This window comes from Lissotriton vulgaris, chromosome 6, assembly GCF_964263255.1.
Source record: "Lissotriton vulgaris chromosome 6, aLisVul1.2, whole genome shotgun sequence".
In the NCBI taxonomy this organism is placed as follows: Eukaryota; Metazoa; Chordata; class Amphibia; order Caudata; family Salamandridae; genus Lissotriton; species Lissotriton vulgaris.
The window spans coordinates 582,478,264-582,503,727 of record NC_141694.1 but is presented as its reverse complement, the minus strand read 5'-3'; the positions used below and the strand labels follow the sequence as shown (position 1 = coordinate 582,503,727).

General features: G+C 45.5%; 1 protein-coding gene across 3 annotated transcripts in view; it reads right to left on the bottom strand.

Moving 5' to 3' along the window:
- Positions 1–25,464, bottom strand: part of NT5E (5'-nucleotidase ecto) — a 428,517-nt gene that overhangs the window by 143,155 nt on the left and 259,898 nt on the right. For all 3 annotated transcript variants that reach the window (XR_015296621.1, XM_086926572.1, XM_086926573.1), the window contains exon 6: positions 9,409–9,517. Coding sequence is in view for 2 of the 3 variants with exons in the window: in XM_086926572.1 (XP_086782698.1) it covers positions 9,409–9,517 (109 nt within the window). In the remaining variant the exon portion in view is untranslated. The remainder of the gene's footprint in view (positions 1–9,408; positions 9,518–25,464) is intronic.

The following is a 25,464-nucleotide window of genomic DNA, read 5'->3' as shown; positions in this document are numbered from 1 at the left end:
AGTAAATTCTGGATGCCTGCTGTCCCTCTTACTTATTGTTATGTATGTGCAGGGGTAAGAACAAAAGTATATTATAGATTATACTGGTTGCTCAGAGCCTTTTTGGTTGAAATCTACATTTAAAAAGTAGACAATAAAACACAAGTTAAGTTGTTAAAAAACAATTGTAATATATCTCAAAGTGGTTCACCCATGTTTTCCCTAAGCTGCACACTGATGTCAAACTTAAATCCGGCAGGTCGAGCAAAATACTTCAAACAGGAAGGATAATCAGTAGGTTTCTTATCTTACCCTAATATTGTGTTCTATTTGCCCCATACAGAGGAAATTGAGGATGTTTTCCTGTAGTCACAAACCTACAAAACATACCGAACCAAAACTAACAGTTCATTGACACATAAGGGGCCAGCCATCAAGCTTGTGTTTTGAAAAAAGGACTTACTTCATCAGGTAGACATCCCGCGGGAATACCTCGTGGCTGACTTGCCTCCGGCTAATGGAGGGGTGCTGGTACCCCTGTCACGTGCAGCCTAGTGACACCTATCCATAAACTGTATGTGGGATATATGTAGCTAGCGTAAGGCTGGCCTAATTGGTTGAGAAACCTCCCCATGGCAACTCAGGCACCTGTGGACTAACTAACGATTGAAACAAAAGGGTGGTGGTACATAAGCCTCAATCACATGAGTGTGAGGCACAAGCTCAACATGCACCGAAATGTTAGTCTGTATTGACGGGTATTCACAACAAAAAAGAGTATCTGCATAGGGGTCTTCATTAGCAAAGTACACTAAACGTGCTGCGTACATGTGACATTAAAAAGAAAGTGGTGCTTTTATGCACAATAAAGGCTGCTCGGATACTTGATGTTTGTTTTAAAAAGAATATATGTCAAGAAAAATAATCAGAAATCCAAGGAGCCAAAGGCCAGCTATACCACATTGGGTTCCAAAACTGCATCTGAATAAGGCAACGATATTCATGTCTACTTTGTGGATCAGTTTAATTGTATGATTCCTAGTGCCCTGGATAAATTAAAAGAGGACACATCTAATGGTCTGTGATTGATCTGTGTGTGACCATGGGTTATCATAATTTAGCCTGTAGTATGGGTGCGCTGCGTGAAAGCGAGAGGGCCGAAATGCTCCATATTTAAAAGATATGGAATATTTCAGCCCTCTCTTTGCAATGGCGCACTTCAGGCAGCCTAGCGCCAACGCAGGCACCCTTGCACCATGGTGCAAGGATGCCTGGTTTGCAAGAATTGTTTTTGTGCCGGAAGAGATACCTTCCTGCACAAAAACAATCTCTCCAGGCATTTTCCTTTTTCTATGTGTGCTGCTAATTGCAGCGCGCATAGAAAGGGAGAATAACGAGGAGAAAAATATTTTTTTCTCCTCGTTACGCCGCCCATTGGGAGGTGTAGCGATTTCACACATTCCCAGGTTTACAAACCTTTGTAAATATGTGATTGCGAAATATCTACGGGTGGCTGCATGGGAACGCACATGTTGCACTCATGGAACGCCTCCCACAATGAAATGTAAAGCAATGCAAAGCAACGTACTGCATTGCGTTACATGTTTTCTGCTAGCAATTTGTGTCATAGATGCGCCATAAAAGTGGCGCAACCATTACGCAAAATGTTAAATATTGTCCTAAGTTTCCATTTCATGCAAGTCAAGGTGTGTTGATGTTCTTGTGCTGTGTTACCCTGTTTGTGATGCATGTTGCTCTGTTGTTGTATTTTGTTGTTGCATTGTTGTTGCATTTTTTTATATTCTTCAATGTTTTTATTTATTGGGGTATTTATAAAGTGCAGACTTAGGGGCCCATTAGGATTGCGGGCGGATCGCCCCCGCCAGGCTGGCGGTAGCCACCGCTGGCCTGGTGATGGCGATCCGCCCCATCCTTGCTGCAAAGATACCCTGCTATATTAACATGGCTGGGGGTCCGCGGCGGACGGAAAGACCATCCGCCGCTTTTCCGCCCGGTCGCCTTGTGACCATCTTACAATGGGCATTCAACAATGCATGCAGAGTCTCCCTGCGGGGGCCCGTTGCGGGCCCCAGGGACTCAGGGGGGTGGGGGGTGCACATGGGGGATACCTATGGTACCCCTCCGCATTTCAAGGAACAACGTGGCAGGCACCGCATGGTGCCTGTCAAGCTGTGCTTTGAAATGCACAAGATGTATTCTTAGCATTCTTAGTATTGTGGCGGGCGGTGCACCGCCCGCCACAATGCTTAGAATACGGGATGCGCCCAACACTGTCGCGGGCGCATCCTAAAACCCCCCACAGGACCCTCGCCCTTATGGCGGGAGGTCCTTTCACACGATGGGATGGCGGGCGGACTAAGTCTGCCCGTCATCCTAATGGACCCCTTAGTCTCAAAAGCCAGCAGCGTGCTGTACATAGCAAACAGGTTATATATGCCACATAAAAGACAGGCACGCTTAGAATAGAAAGTAGGCACAATAAAAAGTCTGTAGAGGAGAAATACACATAACTCAGAGTGGAGGGAGAACTTAGGAATGCTGTTTAGGAAGGTAGGAAAACTTTAAAGTGATTTTGAATTATTTTTTTAATAGCACCAATGAGGTACATTCTGAAGTCAAAGGGAGTTGATTTGAAACTATTTGGGCCTGATTTAGAGTTTTGGTGGACGGGATACTCTGTCACAAATGTGACATATACGCTGTCCACTGTACTACAAGTGCCTAATCTCATATGGCTCTTGTAATAAGGTGGACAGTATATCCATCACAATTGTGACGAATGATCCATTGCTTAATTTGAGCCAGTGGTTTCCGGTGCTCGGCACCAGCACTTAATGTTTAACATTGGCACTTATGACAGTGTGCCACATGGTGGCGATGATTGTCGAATTTAGAGATGAGCACAACAACATTAGTTTATTCCTTCAGTAAACATAAAAAATTACTAATGCCCTATACATGGAGGTCCACCCTATGGGTCTTGGGTGGTGGGGGTGCGCTCGGCTGCTGGGCATCTTCGGTGCAGGTGGTTCATGGGGGATTGAAATATCTCGGCGTATTCCTGTTGGATTCTCCCACCACAGCTTGGGATCAGAACTTGGCGCCTGTATGGGATTGTGTGTGTGAAGACATCAAGACCTGGTCTCATATGCCCTTGCCTATCTATGGCCGGTCGGCTATTTTTAAGATGGTTTTGCTCCCGCACTTACTGTACCAACTGCAGAATCATCCACACCCGATTCCCCTGGGTGGTTCCGTCAGGTTAGTGCCGCACTGGGTCAGTTTCTCTGGGATGGTGGAGCGTCAAGGGTGGTGCTACGGACTTGCTTTCAGTGTACGTACTGTGGGGGATTGGCGACCTTAGACATTTTGTCTTATTATATGGCCTTTCTCATCCTTAACGAGTGGTGGTATGGGGACAGGAAGGACCCGGCATACGCTGTCGAGCGACGATGTGTGGGAGACCACACCCTACATACAATTCTCTATTCTGCCCTGTTGAGACTCTCTCTACCGTCTGCCACGCGGACTGTCTTCCAGATCTGGAGGCAGGCATTACGAAGGATAGGTTGGTGGAACAGACTGACCCTGGAGACCCCTCTTTGGCATTATGGCCGCCTGCCACACTTAGCGGCTCTGTCTGGCTTCCGTGACTGGGATAATATTGGGATCTCCACCCAGGGCGACGACATGCGGGACCGGTTTTGAAATCCTTCCAGGATATCCAGAAGGACTTTCAGATGCCGAAAACCCAATTTTTTAAGTATTTACAGTCCCGACATGCTATTTCCTCTAGTTTGGAGGGGTTGGAGTCGCTGTCGGAGTTCAGCCCGATGGAGACCAAGGTGTTTATGCGGAACCTCCATGACCACAAGATCTCTAAAATGTATCAGTCCCTGGTCACATATTGCTCCCCATCACTGCAGCATCTGAGGGAGACCTGGGAGGGTGAGGTAGGTCAGATGGAGGAGGAAGACTGTACGGAGGCTTTAGCATATCTGCGTGGAGCGACCATCGTGATGAGCCTACGACTTATCCAATTCAAGTACCTTCATCGGGTATATTATACCAGGTTAGGCTCTGGAGGGCGGGTATGGTGGCCTCCCTGGTGTGTCTCCGTTGTGAACAAGAGGACGGAACCCTGCTGCATACTGTCTGGCATTGCTCTGCATTATCGAGATTCTGGAGGGGGTGCTTGCCTGTCTCTCTGAAATGTTGGGGTGGGACCTTCCCAACTCACCCAAGCTGAGCCTCCTACATGCTATGGAAGGGATCGGGGGCAATGTTTTCAAGCGCCATCTTATGCTTCTGGGCTTTACCTTAGCAAAAGGGCATATCGCTAGGGCTTGGAAGGTAGAGGTGGCTTCCTCTGTCCCAGCCTGGGAAAATGGTCTGGACTTTGTATGGATCTAGAGACCCCAATCTTTGTGGCCAGGGGGTGCCCCCGAAAGCACTTTAAGATCTGGAAGCACTGGGCAGACGATAGAGGTCTGGAGCTTTAGCTGCCACAGGAGGACCGGAGCCGAGATCCAGTATGACCTCCACACTTTTCATTGTAATTTTTCTTTCTTTTCTGATTATTTTTATGTCCTTTCCTGCAGATCATCGTCAGGACAGCTGCCTCGTAGGTGACGATATCTTACAATTGTACAATGACAGTTTTTGATGTGATGTGTTGCTCTGTAATAGTCGACAGTGTGCTGGGGTGTGTGTAGGGGGTTACAGTTTTAGGGTTCTGATTTTATTTGTATTGCTTTTCATCGTCTCCTGAAACTTCATAAAAATGGTCAAATTTAATTTATGTATATTGATGCGGCAGAAGCCTCTGGGCCACAGAGATCTGCATCATATGTGATGTTTTGACAATTAAAATCTGTTTAAAAAAATGACTAATGCCTGCCACCCAAGACATTCTTATAGCTTTTGGGGGCCTGGAATAGTCTGAATTGTCACACTTGTAGGAGAAGGAGGGTTTGTGGTTGTGTTGGTATTGGCAGGGTTGGCAGGGGCAATGGGTGGTGCAAGCTGTGGTGACCTTCTGATGAGGTCCCTGGCACTTTTTGAAAAACAATTAAGCACTGTGACTATCTTGTCCTGTGAACTCCAAATCAGAACCTTAAGCCAATGACCGAAAAAGCCTGTTGGTATGGGTGTTCTTAGCAAGTCCTTTAGATTTCTTGCCTGGAAGCTGAAATGCTTCTAATACTGGGTATTCCAACAGATACTCGCTGAGGTATTCCAAGTAAAAAGTGTACACATGTAAAAACGTTTAACCCCTTGCATGCTGATGACGGCCCCCATCCGTCATGCACTACAGCGCTTGTGTGCTGATGACGGCTGGGGGCCGTCATAAACCCGCCCACTCGTGATTTTGCCGCACAGGGGTGGAATCGCGGCAACATGCAGGGGGTTAAAATGCATTCTGGCAGTGAGAGGATAAAGAAGTTAATATTTCTTTGTGGGGTAATTGTGCTAAAATTCACTGACACTGGTAACAGAGCTACTGCATGAAAAACAGCTTTAACTGGAGTCAGTGGGGCATTCTGGTAGGCCACATTTACCAAACAGGGTGCAAGTCCAGTGTCAGGAAAAGAGGACTGGAAAGTAGGTCATTATGACTGCTGGATCCCAAGAGATCTTATGATGCCACTGTGACAAAGAAATGTCATCTGATGAAAATTCAACTTTACAATTGAACTTTTAAAATTGCCCCAAGAAGAGGGTGGATGGGAGGTAATAGATTTTAAGCAGTACTTTGGGGCAGCCTTTGGGAACGTATTTGATGTCTTGTGGCAGAGAATTATGATAAGAGAATGGTATATGTGTATGAAATAGCTTTGGGCAGAGAAGCCTCCTGCTTTTTCTCATGAAATGATCCTAATTACTTCAAGTGTGTGACGTTTAAGATGATTTGTAATTTAATGTTTTTGGCTCGAATGTTGCGAATAATATAACATCATGGGTATTCACTATTATAAGCATGTACATGAAAGTACATTTTTCCCTTTATTTTTCACAATAATATGTAGGATGACGGGGCTGAAAACTGTCAGTCAATTTTTGGCAGTTTCTTGGCTGTGCTTAACAGTGAATGTGTGCACTTATGTTATATTTAAATTAATTTTTCATGCTTGACATCCTATTTTTGTGTTCTCCCTAATAAGGTCTGTGGGTATGACTGGTTTCCTGGTGCACTGGAAGGTCATCATTTACTATGCTTTAAAAGCAAATACAATTGAATATATAATGACAAAGTGTTGTGAATGAACCATTTTTGCCATTCGTACCCATGTTGATTTGAAAGCAAAGTACTTAGTGCAGCTGTGTTTTTTAGCAAATCACAGAACTTTTTTTACAACAGCCAAATTATTGGGGAGCCAAAATTGTATCCAAATGGAAATTTTAAAAAACAAATCCCATTGTCACAATGGATGATTCAGTTTTAAAATTCCTTTGAAGAGCAACATTTTAGCAGAGGCTTCACCCTGTTTGTCATCTATCAGAGCTGTTTTCAGTCCTTACTATCCTTCTAGTCTCTGTATTCTTTCTAAACTACCAGCTGTGATCCCAAGCAAAGATTTTGGCTTATCGTTCAGGTTTGTATTGTCTTTTGGAACTGTTTCTTCTGTTAAGACAGTTACTGACTCCTATGTCATGGCACTTCATACCCTAGTAAGTGGTCGATTCCGATCTCGCTCAGAAGGCCTACGAATCAGATTTGGCTTTTACGGATCCGATTCTTAGCCCTATTTTCTGACCGAATCGTACACAGGGCCAAACGACCAAGTACGATGAAAGATTGCGTATGCGCTGAAAGAATCATTTCCCAACCCAATCCTGTCCATTCGACTCGTATGCAAGTGCTTCGTACAGCTCTGTGGGGTCTGTTTCCAAGCGAGCAAGTACAATGCTCGATTCGGACAGCCTTTACCATTCGGTATGTCTGGATCGAAAAAGCTGCCGGAATTGTTCTTTTGGGGCCTGTAGCAGGCCACACATCACCTGTAGGCTTCCGATTCGGACATGTGGGGGTACCCATGGGATCCCCCTTCCCATGCATGCGCAGTGTGGCAGGCACCATGGGGTGCCCACTATTGGGTGTACGCTTTTCCCCACCCACCCCTTTTTGCTATGGAAGCCTGTCTAAGCTACCAGTATACAGGCTCCCATTGAAGAGTTCAAAGGGAGTCCAGGCGAAGCGAGTCTGTAAGCATGTGAATGCATCGTACTCACTCGCTCGAACTCCAAGTGCACGATTTGCTTGTAAAGCCCTACGGATCCGAGTCGTACGGAGGGTATTACAAGCAAGATCGGAATCAGGCCCTAAGGCTATTTCTCGCCGAACAAATAGTGTGGGTGCTGCAGCCCTACTCACCAAAATTACCACTACCATGGAAACTGCACACTGAACTCACTCTTCCAGTCTGAATAGTTAGGAGTAGATACCTCCACACAGAGGCACCATCCATGTATGCTAGTGAGGCCTCACATTTGTGGGACTGAAGGGGCCTTTCTGGGAGGATGACAGGTGCCTGGAACTGTTGCTTGAGGAGCTTTGCCACACCACCCACAGGACACCAGACACGAGCCTGGGTAAGAGCATAATTATTAAATATGGTAATTTGTTTTATCTTGTTAACAGCACAGGTAGGTATAATAACAATGACTGTCACTACAACTAGCTATCTTGCAAAGGGTGTGAGATTGAGGTGTACGGTTCTTCCTGCCCAGCATCCTTTCAGCAGGATTGGGTAACGTATCTTCGGCTCTACTAGTTGAAAAGGTGATTTAAACCTGGCTGCAATCTAGGATATGAATCCCTTATGCACTTGCAGGACCCTTAGTGCACCCATTCAGTATTCTACATCAGTGGTTCTTAACTTCTTACTTCTGTGGACCCCCACTTACACATTTCTGGAATATGGGGACCGCCACGGAATCATTATTGAAATCCAGGGATCCACACTGAGTTATTATTGGAAGCTGTGGAACCTGGCATAAGCAATTTCAATGATTTGAATCGCAAAACAATAAAAAAAATATGCAAACAAGCATTCATCAAACAAATATACAAACTGTGAAATATCTTATTTAATTCACAAATATTAAAAAATAAAAATGGTAATTTTAAAAGGAAAACTGTAGCTTTTTAAAATTCAACTGAGGGCACTCATCATCCATACCATAATCTGTTTTACTGCTCCCAAAAATCAATCTGAGGATACTAACTTAGGGCCATATTGTCAAGAAAAAGCGATACATTACCGCCGCTTTTATCGGCAGAAAACTGCCGCTAAAGCGGCGATAATGGGCTTGATAATATGCCCTTTGAATTCCAATAGAAGCCCCGGTTAACCCCAGAACCTGGGCTTCTATGGGAATTCACAAGGGCATATTATCAAGCCCATTATCGCCGCTTTAGCTGCAGTTTCCTGCCGATAAAAGCAGCGATAATGTATCGCCCTTTCTTGATAATATGGCTCTTAGGGTATTTACAAACCATTGCGTCACTGGTGTGTCACTTTTTTTGATGCACCGGTTGTGCAATGGGCTTGCCCACATTTACCAGGCCACGTAAAGTCAACCAGCATGATGTTTTATGGCAGTGTAAATATGGGCCCCTTTTAAGTATTACTCTGTGTGAAAGGGGTGCTCCATGGGTGTTGCTGTGGGTGTTCCCTAGCAACATCCATGGAACTTGACGCATTCCCAGATTGACAACACTTTCTGAAACTGGAAATGTATCAGAATCCTACGCCTCCCCAGGGGAGGTGTAGGAATTGTGCAATGAGGAGAGACACTTGTATTTCTCCTCGTTTTTTACTCTTACTGTGCATGCTGCATTTTGCAGCACATACAAAAAGAGGAAAACGCCATAAATAATTGTCCCTTTCTTCACAAAAACAATCATCCCAGCAGCGCAGGCACACTTGCAACATGACGCAAGGGTGCCTGCAGTGGCGCATGGCAGCCAATTGTGCGCCAGCGCTGGGGAAAGTACAGGGATGCATCGTAGTGTTGTTAATACGATGTATGCTACGGTGCAGATAAATGGCTTGCAGCGCCGCGCTGCGTCCTTTTCTTGTAGATGAGGACCTTCATTTTTATCCTCAAATTTAAAATTCCGTCACATTTATAGAACGTTTTACAAATTTCAGTTTAACGTTTTGCTTTTTGATTTATATACATCTTATTTATCTGTTAATATTTAATTTTCTAAGCAGCCGCGGTCCTCGAGCACTCTATGGCTACCACCCTCAGAGAGGAGACTCCATGCTGCTGCTTTTGACGCAGTCAACCACTACTAACTGGCATAGGCATTGTTTGATAATGAAAGTAGTAATTTTGAACAGCAAAAAGCCTGTAGAGTGAAGTCTCGGTAAGGGAAACTCAAAGGGAAGAACATACCATTGTTGCTTTGTTCATCTATGGGGCCACGTATGCTCCCTCCGCTCATGATACACATAGATACATGGTTCCAGCCCTTCTCATCAGGATGGCGGAGATTGTTGTAGATCTGTACAAAAGAAATAACATAAATGCAATCTTCTGCATCACGCCTTGCCATCCTGCAACGGGCATTCTTATTCCACTGACAGTTTTGACCTTATTTCTAGAGACCACTGCTATATTTCCTCCCTCGGTCACAAACAGTATGCGAACCCCCTGCAGCGTTTCTGCAACAACATTCATTATTTCTCATTCTGAACAATGCACACTCCTTTAATCTCAAAACTGCATTAATTCCCCTTGTACTATCCCTTTGTGGTCCAACTTTTCTCAGAATGCTCATTCCACACATCTTTAGTGATCTTACTACGGGCCAGCACCAAGACATACAGAGACATACACCTATACAGATATGATGCTATTCCATCTGTGAGTTTCGTCATGGGGCTACTACCTTCAGATGTGGGGAACGGGATGCACACTTCCTTTTTAAAGTTAATCCAGAATTCTCATTGTTTCTGTCTGTGCGTGCAGACTGGTTTTAGTGCAATGCCCAAAAAGCACTCATTGGACAACCATCTTTGTAGTGGGGCGACATCTCGCCCCAAACCAATCGCACTGCGTTACTGTGCCATCCTAGGCGACATCTTTATGCATGTATTCCTTTTCAATACAATATTTGTCCTCTCTTCTTTTACACATTTTTTCATTCTTGACCTTATTTAAATTCCACACTCGGAGTGAAAATGCTATTTCCCAAGTTTCTTGTGTTCTCCCTGTGCCCATCCGGACCTCTACGAAAGACCACGACTGAAGCATATTTCATTCAGGGCAGCGTTTATTTTCTAAAAAACCCAATGCATTTCGTGCTTTAATGGCACTTCTTCAGGGGTCACTGCCCTGTGACGTTAAAAACCTTCCATTCTCGAAGCAGCTGCAACCCAAACGCTACTACCTTCAGCCCAGGCCAATAGCATTCAAAATCTAAACACAAGGAGATACATGTTATGGCACAAGAACGATTTCACTTTTGTATATTGGAAGAACAGAGAGTTATAAGAACCAGTATAACCTATGTTTTTTATATGCGATGTGTAAAGTGCCCAGAGGTCCTTTTTAAGGTCTCGCGTGGCGTTGCAGTGCAAAGCGCTGCTCGCTCAGCGAGAGATTTTATGGATGAGGGGTTTTCAGAAAGGGGCGTAAGCCCCACCCCTCATTTCCACTGGATTGCGTCACCATTTATGCTAAACGGTAGCCTGCCATTGGAAATGAGGGTTTTTGGTTGATGCCCTTTCGCCTCCGATCCGGACTGGGTCACCTGCTTTGCTGCTGTCGTAAAGCACTTTCTTATCTTCATGGGGCCATGTGTTTCTAATTAGAAACACATGGCCCCATAAAGCTAAGAGATCGATGCTTGTTTAAACTAGTCTTCTGGATCTTTCACACTAACTATCTTAAAAAAGAGTGCGAAACATTTTACAAACAATAATTTATTTTCAGGGGTCTTTCTGTCACGGGCTAGAAGCTTGTGGCACTATAAATAGCACATGCTACTTTTACCCAATGCACCAACTAGGATTCAAACTTTTGACCTTCGGTTTTTGCACACAGACATGGGGAATGTTTGCATCAACCCACGGAGCCGTTTTAGATGCTAGTTTTCCAGGCACAGATGAGATCCACAGTAGCTTATCTTCTGTTAAGAGACAGATGTGTGCAGTAGTGAAGATTCTCACTATAGCAAGAAACCAAGAGTGTCGGACCTCCTCTCTTTAACCCAAGAAAGAGACTTTATCCTCTGTTCTGAATGATATTATAAGTAGGTCAACAACTCTTAAGCTATCGGAGTCTTTATCGATTCCTAGTCTTTTTTAGGTCTCGCGTGACATCGGGTGCGCACATGCGCACTCGAGCTTGCGGGATTTAATGACTTGGAGTAGCATGGTTAAGCCCCACCGCTCTTCTCCATTGGCTGGCCTCCTAAACGGTGGCTAGCCATTGGAGAAGAGGTCCCAGTGACGTTCTTTTTTCGATCCAAGCCCCGTCTTTTCCGGCTTGGGGGCATGTTTTTTGACTTTCTTTCTCCCCTCTTCTTCATTGGCTGGCCTCCTAAACGGTGGCCAGCCATTGGAGAAGATGTAAACAACAGTCAAAAACACGCCCACCAGTCTGAAAAGGAAGGGGCTTAATGACAAATGGCGAGCGCTTGTTCCTTCAGTTGACCTCTATATCCCTTCCATCTCTTAAGAGTTTGTAGATAATGGCTCACACTACCTGAAAGGAACAGACAAAGTTCGTAAGTCTCCGTCCGGGAGCCGGGTTCTGCCAGAGGCCATACTGTCATAAAGTGTATTTCATAATGTATCCGCTTCTCACTCTGAAGGCCAGGCGCGGTCTGAGGAATTAAATATAGGGGAAAATGGTCGGTTGAGGCCATTGCCCACACGAAATCTAATTGTGTGGTTTCGTTGTATATGTCTCTGTGCCTAGTGGTCTACCCGCGTTCCTGCCAACCAGCGCCCACCGCTACAGGGGTCATGCGGATGCCCAAATCATGGTGAGGGATGAGGAAGGCCACTCGATCTCTCACAGGGCATGATAATGTCTTTATGTATCATTGACAGCCTCTAATCATTTCTCTGTCTGCTATGTCCTGATTTTTCCTTTTCAAACTCTGGCCACCATGGCGACATAACATACTCATATCATAAAATTACGCACCAGTTACGGTGAAATCAAGCATGAGACATACACAGTTGTTGACTTTTACCCCGCACTTATATTTTGTTATGCTCCCGATGCCTTTTTGCGCATTGGGAGAACACTCCTTTCTAAGGCGGCAACCCTATTACACTTTACCGAAAGTTGAATTATATTTGTCTTTCTTCTATTTCATTGTCCACTGGCCGTTTGTTTTTCCTGGTTCCGTGCACGGTTGATGTTGTCTGGCTGTGAATCCTCCCCCTGAGGTACCGGCGAGGTAGCGGATTGGTTGTGGGGTGTGGCACTGGCACCCTTCTGAATGGAGCCGGTTAGGGCACGAGCTAGGTTGCCAGTCGCACTTTGACAACAGGAGGAGCTGGCTGGCGCGAGCCACGCCCACCATATGCGGCCGGGAGGGGCCAGCTTGCTGTGGCTGTACCGAGGGTTGAGCGGCAGGAGGGGCCTGGAGGTGAGTGGCGCACTAGGGGTCTGACTGGCGACCTTGGGTGAGAGGCAGATACCATTACCATCCATTATTGGTCCCTTATCGGAACCCAGTGAGAAGAAACTCCCTGGTTAACGCCAGCCTCTCTTTGGCAGCTGTTTTCCTTGTAGTTGCACCATTAATCGATGACAGTCTTCTTCTTCCCACATATTCTAACGAAATGATGATGTAGCACATTCCACAGCTGAATCATCTAACTCTGTCTGAATGTTAGGTGTGTATTTTCCCGCAATTCAACTGTATTAGTTTTAATGATCTAGGAAAGTTTCAGCCATATTGACTGTTCCCAGAAGTTATTCAGCAGAATCCTAGGCAGGTTACAGAATGGCTAGATGCAAAGGAAGTGGTCACCCCTTTAGAAATAGCACCAGCACGCTGGATTAGTACTGCCTCTAAACGCTTTTCTGGAAGAGAGTGGTTATGGGAGAGGGTGTATGTATTTAGCGTTTGTAGATCTTTGTTCTGCCTTTGACCTGGTTCCGAGGCCCACACTAGCAGGGGCTGGCCGATATGGATATTTTTAAATACTTCCTGGCCAACATCCTAAGACCTTGTGAGCACAGTTATGCACATGTGAGGTGTGGTTAGTTAGACAAGCTGACAGCACTTTAAAGTCGTAAGAGGGGTCCCGGCATTGGCAGACCATCTGTGCAAACTTTATGATAGAAAGAGGCTGTGGGCCATGGCTGGTTGGATTAGGCGGAGCATATTAAATCATTGGGGGAGGGGGCACGTAAGCAAATGAGCTGTCATCGCCTCCACGGGGCCCCGGATGCTTCTTCGCAGGTAATTTTTTAACTCCATTGGCTCTTGGAATTAGGCTCTGTGTGTGTGTGTGTGTGGCTCTGTGTGTCTGTGTGTGTGGCTCTGTTTCTGTGTGGCTCTGTTTCTGTGTGGCTCTGTGTGTGGCTCTGTGTGTGTGTGGCTCTGTGTGTTTGTGTGTGGCTCTGTGTGTGTGTGTGTGGCTGTGTGTGTGTGTGTGGCTGTGTGTGTGTGTGTGTGGCTCTTTGTGTGTGTGGCTCTGTGTGTGGCTCTGTGTGTGTGTGGCTCTGTGTGTGGCTCTGTAGGTGAGTTTGTGTGGAGCTCTGTGTGGGTCTGTGTGTTTGTGTGTGGCATTTGCGAGAGATTAAGCTATTGACATTGTAAATGACAATGCCATTTATTTATCTGTTTTCACAGCCAACACATAAATAAAAATGTTGCCATTTACAATGCCAATAGCTCTAACTTTTGCAAAGGCGAGACCGTTGCATTGTAAAAGCTTGTTTTTTTATTCTTGGAGAGCTTGTGGAAGTGTGATCTAAAAAGAAAGTGATATAGAAAGTTTTATGTGTGACCGTAATTACGGTACAAAATGGGACATCTGTATCCCACAGGTTCGTTTAACATGGAGTATCATTTAAAGTGTGTGTGTGCCTGTGTGTGTGTTCCGTACGTGCAAAAAGATATGCGCACCACAGTCCTGTGTGCTAAAAGCACCTACCATTAGTGCCCTCTTTATTTTCAATAAAAAATTACTGAAATAAAAAAAAGCCAGTTTGTAAAGTGTACTATGTAGGTGAACAGAGACAGGGGAGCCTGCCATCCACATTAATTTATTTTAGCTCTTCAGCACCACAAGGCCCCGTGGATAGGGTGACAGACAATTGTGTAACGCAAAATGATGCCCCCCTCCACCCCTGCAAAATTTGAAGTAGGGCTCCTGAGTTGCCCCATATCTCACGGGTGTTCATTAGTCTTGCCTGCATGGGGCCCCTATAAGGGTTGAGGGGCCTTTTAAAGTTTGCCCCCACCCCCTCCTGTGCTGAAGGGTTCTGCCCTACTCCTTGGTGACGGAGCGCTCTATAGCATGGTACTTTGAGAGTGGTGTAACGCCAAATGATTTCCCCCCTCGCCAATCAGAATCTGATGGGGGGCCATAGAGCGTCCCCTTTCTCACAGATATTGATTAAATATAATGTAGAATGGGGCATCTTGAAGGATTGGAGCGCCCCCTGTAGGTTTGGGGAACTCTCTGCACCCCAGGGGCTGCAGGGGCCTGCATTACGCCCCTCTACTGTGCTGTAAAACACGCATAGAAATAAGACAGTTTACATTGTCAGCAGGAATTACAACTTGAAATACATGCAGGAGTTTGGAGAGTATTCCGCGCGCTCCTGCTTTAACCAGAGTCAGAGGATGCAACGCAGCCATATTTTATTTATTTTATAGTTGTAATGTATTGCCCATTTTATATAGCGCCCCGAGAAATGGACTGTCTTCTAGGCACTTGAATTATATTGATTTTTAATCAACTTAAAAGCACACCTTTTATTAGTCTCAAACTGAGAAAAGACTAAGGAAAACCCTTCAGTGATTTGAACATGCGATCGGGTGGTGGTGTGGAGAAATTCACAGCAGGAACAATAACCCACTGAGGTACATATCCAGCTGACTACGCCAGAAAAGGCTAGACAAGTTATACTTTATGCAATCTGGAAAACATATCTAAAAAAAATCTTGAGTAAACTTTGGATGCTTGCTCCCTCCAGTATTGTGTAATGTTTTCAAGATAAGAACGTTCCAAACATGGAGTTGTTCCCAGACTAAAAAAGACGAGTCTATGTGGCGGTACATTTGCCTTTATGTTTTTTTAAAGAGTATGTCAGCTGCCGCTTATCCTTGGACGTACTATGTCAGTACCACAAATATGAACTAAGGGGGCTGACAAGGAAGAAGCGCCTTTCACCTCTCTGTTAACGCGAGACAGATGTTTGAAATGCGCGCACAAGCCCTACACTCCTCCTCTCCTCGCTACCTGGCGAATAAACTGAAACTTTCTGGAGGCTCTAACCATCACGTAATGCGGAGAATCTATTGCTTGAACCTCCCACTTTCAAGAAGGAAAGGTCAATGGCCCAATCCTTTTCAGGCAACGCAGTGAGAATCTGGAACTCACTTCCGCCTCAGCTCCGGACCACCACCTCTTCCCAGACCTTCAAAACTGACCTCAAAGCTCTCCTCCTTCAAAGACACTGTCAAATGTAATTCACGCCCTCTATATTATCTGAAGGAAGTCCTTCCATTATAGGAAATTATGTTCTACATGACTATAGAAGTACCTTCTCAATGTGTTCTTGTGGTTTGGGAGTCTGCCATTTATTGCAGTATTATACTTCTACTTGCATTGTGTACTCCTTTGTGACATGCCCACGTCACTTTCCCTCTTGTAATGCATCATTTGCTACCTCTTGTATTTTGTTTGCTTTTTATACATGCACATTTGCTACCATTGCCTCATGTAACGTAACGTTTGTTCTTGTGTTTTGAGTATCTGCCATTTAGTGCAATATTATACCTCAATTTGTACTTTGTACGCTTTTGTAACATAGACACGTGACTTTTTTTTCTCTTGTAACATATCGTTTGCTAACTCTTGTATTTTGTTTGCTCTTGATACATGCACAATTGTCACTATTGCCTTTATGTAACGTAACGTTTGCTTTTGTAACATGCTGACTTGTAATTTTTCCTCATGTTTCACTACTGTTCCTATTGTGAAGCGCTCTAACACCTTCGGGTAAAGTCCCCGCTATATAAAAACGCATTAAATAAAATAAATAAATAAAAAAAAATAGAAATAACGTTCATGTCCAACCAAGGAGCACGCGGACAGGGAGCTCTGGCAGTGGACGTGCACGCCATACTCTGCCTGCAGGGGAGCGAGGGGCGGGGCTGGGTGTATTGGTAGTCCCAGCGCTATCAATTAGGGCTCTTTCAAGTGGAGACCACTTGACCTGAACTGTAGATGCAGCATTTCTTCACGCACTCGCCATTACCTCCAGAAGGACCCCCCACTGTCCGGCTCAGACGCAGCTCTGGTAGATCTTATCCCACTTTTTAGAGCAGAATTTGTACTTCAACTTTCTCAAAGGACAGGTTCTGAAGGGGCGCTCGTGATTTAGTTCAATGCCTTCGTCGTGCAGAATGGAACCGGAGGTGTTTGGGTTTGCTCTCTCCAAGAAAGCACTGAATAACGGTGGCTCCACTGGGCATTGTCAAAATAGGTTTGCTAGAAGAAATGGCCAGAATATGCAAGAATTCACACCATTGTGTCAGGAGTGCACGCGCGATAGAAAGAGATGGTCTAAGGCGAACTGGCTCCAGGCTAAACTTACTACGGGTCATTGATGTTGTGGTCAGGAAAAATGTGACAAGGACTGGAATATGGCAGAGAACCAGGAAGTGACAGGTACAGGTAGTGTCATAGCTATGGAGAGGGCGAACAGACGAGGAGGGTAACGGTGTCGATGTGCGTGACAGGGGGGACAATGATGGTGGAAAACTTTGGGAGTATCAAACACTCAATCAGGGGTTTGCAAAGAGCAGCTACTCACGCGCGAGGGTCTCAAGGCGCTGGGTGGGTGGGGAGAGGACTCCGTTGAGTGCTGGGGTCATCCGAAGAGCCAGGGATGCAACGGCGGATGAGAATGAGGCGGGGAACTAGAAGTGTGACAGTAATGTGGAGGGTGAAAGGAACTTGCAGTATGACAGGGAGTGGGGGTGTGACAGGTATGGTTAGGGTGTCAGTAATGTGATTGTGATCTGGTTTGTGTGCGGGACAGGGGCTGGTGAAGTGCCAGGGACTGAGGACTGAACAGGGTGGGAAGAGTGACAGGGATTGCAAGAATGACAGGGTTTGGATATATGACAGAGACAGGGAGGGGGCGGGTTGGGAGTGTGAAAGAGGCTGGCAATCTAGGAGGAACAGGGATGGTGACAGAAATAAAGAGTGAAAGACTAGCAGTGAAGCACTGGTGCACGTGGTAGGGATGTGCAGCATGACATGGATGGGAGTGTGACAGGGGTCAGGATGGTGACCTGGGATAGTAAATTGACACAGATCAGGAGGTGGACATTATTGTAATTCTCTGCTGCTCTGTGCCGGATTCCTGTATTTGTTGAATGCCACTCTTTATCTCAAAGACGCTAAACCTTCTGCCCACACCGGTTGGTGACGGGCAGCCGGTGCCAAGATATCCGGGACCCCAGCAATGCTAAATATGGTACCAGTCCGACCAGCCTTCCCCTCCTCATTCACTACCCACCCACTTGAGGAGCTGCCCACCGGCTCTCAAACAACTGCCCCACCTATTTCTTTACTTACTCACCCACACCTCTTTTACCATCTTACCTCATTCACCACCTACCTGCCTCCTATGCCCCAGTCCCCAATTTAGGCACTTGGCAACTTCCAAACCTCTGCCACTGCCCACCTGCTTCCACATCAGTTACTACCCTGGCTCCTGCCCCAAACTCATCCCTACCAGTCGCAAACGGCCCTATTTGCAGAATCGTACTGTTTCCAACTGGAAAAATGCCTTTTCAAATGTACAAAATTTAAAATGTGATTCTGTAACTTGTTACCGAATCGCATTTTGTATTTGCGATTCTGTATTTGGAAGGGGCATGTTTAGTGTGTCCCTTCCAAATACCTGAATCAGGATGTATGTAATACTGTTTTGCGACCAAATTCAGGTCGCAAAACAGTAATACTTTACCATCATTTCAAAACTGGTGGCAACCCATTCGCAAATGGAAAGAGGTCCACAAGGGACCCCTTCCCCTTTGAGAATGTAAATAATAATATTTTTTAAGAGCAGCTAGTGGCAATGGACCACTGCCTACTCTTGAAAAATGAAACTTCAAGGGTTAATTTTTTTCTTTTTAAACGCATCCCATTACCTTTAAAAGAAAAAGGGCCGCATTTAAAAACAAGCATTTGCAATGCAATAGGTCTCTCCTTTGCGAGAGTGTGAGCTATTGGCATTGTAAATGACAATGCCTTTTATTTATGTAGTTTGAAAACCTGCAAGCGGTGCGTAAACACACACTTTGTACTTATAGTCGTTGCTTACGAGAAGCAAGGCTGGCAGTAACTGTGCTTTTTGTATGCCATAAATGAAAGGCATTGTCAATTACAATAACAATAGCTCAAACTCTCACAAAGGCGAGACCTATTGCATTGCAAATGCTTGTTTTTGACGGAGGACTCTGATCTAGAGGAGGTGAGAGGTCATTCTGCCCCAGACAGAGGGAAGTGCATTGGCGGGTATTATGCTGTAAGGGATGGGGGCCTGGGGAGAGACTTGATTCCATCAGTTGTACCAGAGAACTGTAAACTGTTTTTAGAGGTGGAAGATGGAGGGTGGGGGGATGAAGGGTGAGGTCTGATGATCAATTGCGACATGCTTGTTATGTTTGTGCACTATAAAAAGCAAATAAAAACAAGTTACAAAAAAACAAATGCTTGTTTTTTATTTTTTATGTATTTATTTATAAATCTTTTTATTTAACAGTCTTGACATAAAGTTACAAATCACAGAATCATTTTGGTTTACAGTAGTATCAGGTAATACACAATATTGCAACACAGTTCATTGAAATTCACAGGGATGGGGAATCATCTTCAGCAGCATCACTTGGCGGTATACAGATATCTCTCCGATAGGCGTTCCAGGGGCCCCACACTTTAGACCATTTGCGGGGACAGCCCCGAGCAACATAGACTGTCTTTTCTCTCAACATACACCAGTCTAGATCCTGTTCCCAAGCCCCAGAGCTGTGCGATATTTCTTTTGGCAATCATGCAATCCAAGTGTGACCCATTTCGTTGTGTAGGCATTTAGGTCAGTAGGTTCCCAGATATTTAGGAGGCACCTAGGTGCTTCCAGTTGAAGGTCTACCCCCAACACTTTACTCATGATCGTGTGAATTTTGCACCAATACTCTTGGATTTGGTCACAATGCCATAAGATGTGTATAAATGTGCCCAGTTGTGTGCATTTTCTCCCACAAGAGCCGTCTGTCAGCCCACCCAAATGCTTGTTCTTTAATCATATCTTGGGTAAACTGTCCACGTCTTTCTTTCTTTCTTGTCCGTGAAACAGAATTTTTTTTTATGGTTTAAATCTTTTATTAGCATTTTCAAAAATACCAAGCGAATACAGCAGCTAATGTTGGTCTTTGGGGCATACAACCATCTAAAAGCAAGACAGACTACAAGCCTAGCTGCAAATGGTACATAAACAATACCAGAGAAAAGAGAAAGAAAAACAAGAGAAAAAAACCCCACAAGAGAATCTCCCAAAACTTCCCCCTCCCCATCCCCACTCACCCATATGCGATATCTGCACCAATGTGTGTATATAAATGAGATCATTTTCGAGTTTCTCCGGGTCTGATACCTCAGAGAGGCACAAGAGTCTGAGATATTTGGGGCATGTCAACTCATGGAATTCCTGTGACAGTAGCGACACGTAAGGGTGACCTGTGTCCAATTTTTATGAGTCTGCTGGCAATCGCATAGTATGTCTATTAATGACCCCTTGTTTCTGCAGCCCCGCAAGCAGCCGCCACTATGGGAAGGCTTGATTTTATTTATCCTGACTGGTGTGTTATACTAGTGTGTTGTGATCTTAGTGAGTGTCTCTGTAAGGTCCATACTACGTGCTATGTGGCGAGCCCTGTAGGCTATGCCCTCCCAGTCATTTGCGCTCAAGGATCGCCCCAGTTCCTCCTCCTAATGTGCCCTCCCAGCGTGGAAAGTGTGAGTCTTTGTTTTTGAAGCAAGATTGTATATAGCTCTGAGATCATGCCTTTGTTAGACGATTTGGCCAAGAGCCATCTTTCATACTGAGTCAAGCGACGCTGTGCCTTAGCGCAATTCGAGGAGTGCAATATCCAATGTCTCAATTGAAGACAGTGAAATCGTTCCCATTCAGGGAGCCCAAAGTCCTCCCGTAATTGGGGGAATGAGAGTAGGCCCTCTGCATCGAAGAAATGGCCCATGGAGCAGCATTCCGATGCACTCCAGGTTGTGAAATCCACCACTGTAGATCCCGGGTTGAAATCTGGGTTCTCGAATAGGGGATTCAGCGGAGATGGATAGATAGTCAGACACATTCAGGGGCTAACACTGTCCCAAACTGTCATCGTTATTTGAGTTATTGGGGACAGGTACAGGCTTTATGGCCTGTGTGCTTCGGGGAGGAATGGCATCTTCCAGAGGGCCATACCCTCCACCGCTCTATCCTGAAAGAGCCAGTGCTTCTCAGACTCGGGGTGACTCCATTCCACCAGGTATCGCAGTTGCACCACCTTAAAATTGAGTTGTAAATCCGGGATTCTCAGCCCTCCCTCTTCGGGGGAAAGATAGTTCAAGGAGCGCTTCATACGTGGCTTACGTCCCTGCCAGATGAACTGTGCAAGTTCTGATTGGAGTTTAGCCATCATACCCCATGGGGGAGAGAGGGGCATAGTCTGGAAGAGATATAATATCTTGGGGAGTGCAGTCATCTTGCAGGCTGCTATCCGACCCAGCCAAGAGATCCGGAGGTGTTTCCACCTCCCCAGGTCATTTCGTATTTATTGGAGAACTGCCCCGTAATTGCTAACTATTGTCACTTGAATTGTGTTGTTAGGTGTATCCCCAAATATGGAATAGTCGCTGAGGTCCACAGCACCGGGAACGAGGCCGCAAGGAGGTCCACTGTACCCTGAGGCATTCAGAGGTTGGGTGCTTGAGATTTACTGATGTTGATTTGAAACCCTGAGACTGCCCCGAAAGCCTCCAGCTCCCCCATAAAGGCAGGTAGAGAAATAATCGGGTTCACCAGGGATGCCAGGACGTCATCAGCATAGAGACTGATGGAAATCCTATCCCCAGTGAATGGAACGCCAACATTGTCCAGATGATCTCAGATCCTCCGGGCCATGGGCTCCATATACAGAGCGAATAGTAAGGGCAAAAGTGGGCAACCCTGACGAGTGCCTCTGTATATGGAGAAGGGGGTTGAGGTAAAGTCATTAATCCGGACTGACACTGAGGGGCTTGGTAGCAATTTAGGATTCGAGTTCTGCATTTGTCCCGGAACCCAAAGTGCATCAGTACATAAACAAGGTACAGCCAGTGGACCCAGTTGAGCACCTTCTCGACGTCAACTGCTAAGACCATATATTCCCCCTGGAACCTTGTCGCCTTGTCAATAATTTGCAGTGCTCTCTTTGTATAATTGCTGGCCTGTCTATGGGGAACAAAGCCTGCTTGGTCTGGGTCCACTAGGAAGGGGAGGTAAATGTTGATTCTGTTGGCTATAATACTCGTGTATAGTTTGAGGTCAATATTCAAGAAGGAAATCGGCCTGTAAGAACTGCAGCGTTGTATGTCCTTACCGGGCTTAGGGAGGACTATTACTAAACACTATGGATTTAGGCCCAGATCTCTGTACTGGGGTGAATGTATGACATTGTTCTGCATTCTGTCCATCAATTGTTGTTTTTACATAGGACTAATATAGAGACTTGAAGCATGTCAGGCGGGATCGACCTGGGCTCCAAAAAGGAATTATAGAGTTTTGTGAGAACACGGGCTGGAGTTGAGCAAAGGGTTTAATAAAAGGCAGCTGAGATCCCATCAGGGCCCGGTGACTTCGCGGATTTAAGGCGTCCTATCGCTGAAATGACCTACTCGTTGCAAATGTCCTCGTCAAAGGTCTCTGCCTGATCTGGGGTGAGAGTCGAGGTCTTGTCCCGCTTCAGGTATTGGGATGCAACTTCTTCGTCTAGGCGTTGAGAATCATATAGATGCTCAAAAAAAATCTTAAAGGCATTCACTATGTTTGGACCTTCAGTAATCAGGTTTCCTGCAGAGGAATACATCTCAGAGATTCTCTGTTCTTGTGTTTTAGCCCGGAGATTATTAGCCAGACGCCGGCCGCACTTGCCTCCCCCGATATGAGTGTTGTGAGCGGAGGGCTGAGCATTCTGCCCTATCTGTGTCTAGAGCTGATATTTGAGTGTGCATGTTGGATAGCTTGCGCCAGACCCGTGGAGCTCCAGTGCGCTGATGTATGCGTTCAAGTTCCCTGGTTTGCCTAGTGAGGTCCTCCCTCTTTGCCTTGCACAACTTATTGTCTGTTGAGGAAATAGCAATGAATTCCCCTCTAATGACAGCCTTGAGTGCTCCCCATAGTGATGCTGGTGAGGTTTCGGTGGTATCATTATGTGTAAGATAGTGCGTGCTGGATTTGGTTCTTGACCACCATGCAGAGTACCATTGAGTCTGGTAACCACCAGGACCTGGGGGGGAGCATTCGGGGGAAGAGAAAGTGAGAGTGTGACCTCCCCATGGTCGGACAGTGAAGCTCTGTGTATTTCAACGTCTTGTATGAGTGGAAGAATTTCCCTGGTACCCAAAAAATAGTCCAGCCTGGCATATGTTTTATGGGCATTAGAATAGTAAGAGTATACTTTTAACTGCGGATGTTTAGCCCTCCATACGTCCACCACCCCCATCTGCCCCAGTTGCGCTTGGCCCTTCGTGGACAGCGCTTTCGACTGGCCGTACCTCTGTGTTGACCTGTCAATCGAGTTATCGAATACCAGATTGAGGTCCCCTCCCAGTAGTACTAGTTTGTCACCAGAACCCAGTGCTCTCTCTAGCGCCCCAAGTAGGAACCCTTCTTGTTTCCCATTGGGAGCATAGATTGTGCCTATCGCGAATGACATCACTGCAATAGAGAACCTATATATCAGTTCCAAACAAGCAACTGCGGCTGACAAGGGTTTCTCACTTAAATTTCAAATGTAGGCGGGTCCGTTAGGAGTAGTGCACAAGAACATCCAGAGCTAACCGCAGAGAAGCTCCACTGTCAAGACAGATGCAAAATCTTATGGATAAGGATGGTGCACCAAAAAGTAGAAGTCCAAACAAATTGTGATTTTTCTGCAAACAATTCCTTTATTGATCCGATTCTTTAAAAGGCCTCAGCCAACGTGTTTAGTTCCCATTGGGAACTTCGTCAGGGCAAAAAGGTATACAATTGGATTCCCTTAAAGCAGTCAAGGAGATTTCACGTGCAGGGAGTCTCCAAAGAAACCCTTGTGTTTCATGTCTGGTATTAGAATTGAAGAATATTCAGCCAGAGCCAACGAGGTTGTTGAAGCATCAAAGCTGGGGGTGGAGACTGCTGATAATCAGAAAATCAGATTATCAACACAGTGTGAAAGGGGCTTCTATAACACTTCTAGCACGCATATATATATATAATATCCTCCCCATCGGCAGAGGTACTTGTATCCGATTCATGTATTCCGCACATCAGTGTATTTGAAAAACGTTTTTCAAGTACAGATGTGTTGATCATCTGATTTTCTGATTATCAGCAGTCTCCACCCCCAGCTTTGATGCTTCAACAACCTCGTTGGCTCTGGCTGAATATTCTTCACTTCTAATACCAGACATTAAACACATTGGTTTCTTTGGAGACTCCCTGCACGTGAAATCTCCTTGACTGCTTTAAGGGAATCCAATTGTATACCTTTTTGCCCTGACGAAGTTCCCAATGGGAACGAAATGCGTTGGCTGAGGGCTTTTAAAGAATCGGATCAATAAAGGAATTGTTTGCAAAAAATCACAATTTGTTTGGACTTCTACTTTTTGGTGCACCATCCTTATCCATAAGAACTTATATATCAACAGACGCCCCCTGATTTCTTCTATCTTCTGCTCTATCACCCCACGGAATGACTTGGCCACCAGAATTACCACTCCCGTTGTTTGGAGGGAGCGGACAAAAAAAAATTGCTGAGGGAAGGCCCTAGATTTCAGTCTGTGACGGTCCCCATATAGTAGGTTGGTGTCCTGCAGTAGGCAGATATCTGCCTGAGAGGACTCAAGGTGGTTGTATCGCGTGACTTTTAATCAGGTTATTAAGTCCCCGCACATTGAGTGTTAAAATGCGGAGTGCTTCCTGTCATGTGGGAAGCGTCCTGGCGTCTGCTCCATCCAACCCTGATCCTCTACCTTCCCTCCCAGGAACCCAAGAAACGATATGGTGCATGGTATTGATGGAGCAAGGATTCGCACGTGAAGCGCCTTGCCCAGTGCAAGAACCTCGCCAAATGTATAATACTACTAAAATCATTGTTTGTCATTTATTGTACGTTTTCCCAAACACGCGGGTGTCCCCGGATGCTTGCTTGTATGTCTTTTTTCATTTTAACGAAGCTTGCATTAAGGAAAATGGCTGCTTCGCTGAAATTCAGTCTGCGCATGCGTCGGTCATACCCATGTGATGTGACGCACTCGCATTCTGGAGGGAGTTTTGTGCTCATGCGCACTGTTGCAAATATGGCTGCTTGACTCTCACCACGCTCTCTGCTTGCTACCGCTGCTTTTGCTTATCTATCTTTTTTGCACTAAACAATAATGCTATAGTCATTATAAAGTAAGGGTTGGTTAGTATTCTATCGTGGTATACAGTGTGATCATTCTGGATGTGATTTTAATTTGTTCTCGCTTACTTTTCATGTACCGCGTCTTTGTGGGCTGGGGCATACATGAGCAACGCCATGCTGAGGCTCCTCGGAACCCCGTCACGTGACTGGGGAAAATCCTAACTGCGCAGAAGCTGAACCAAGCCAGCTGGCTCCTGAAGCACAATGCGCCTGAGAAGCTCTCTGGGAAAGCAGAGTCTTACCTTGGACGATGCAACTCTGTTGCTACCTACTGTGAACTCTTGTTGTACTAATGTATTCTATGCATGGGAACGTGAACCTAAGGGGCGGACAAGAAAATTTAAATTTCATGATGGGAAAGTTGAATTCTAGGAGGTGGTAATGACCGCACCACCTCTCCTGACCAATCAAAATGTGGGAAACTGTCACTTGCAACATTAGTGGGTGGTCTGAGGGTCCCCAAAACTGTATAATTGCCCTAGTTTAGCTTAGGAAAATTGTCCGACTTGTCCGAGTAGCAGACCTGT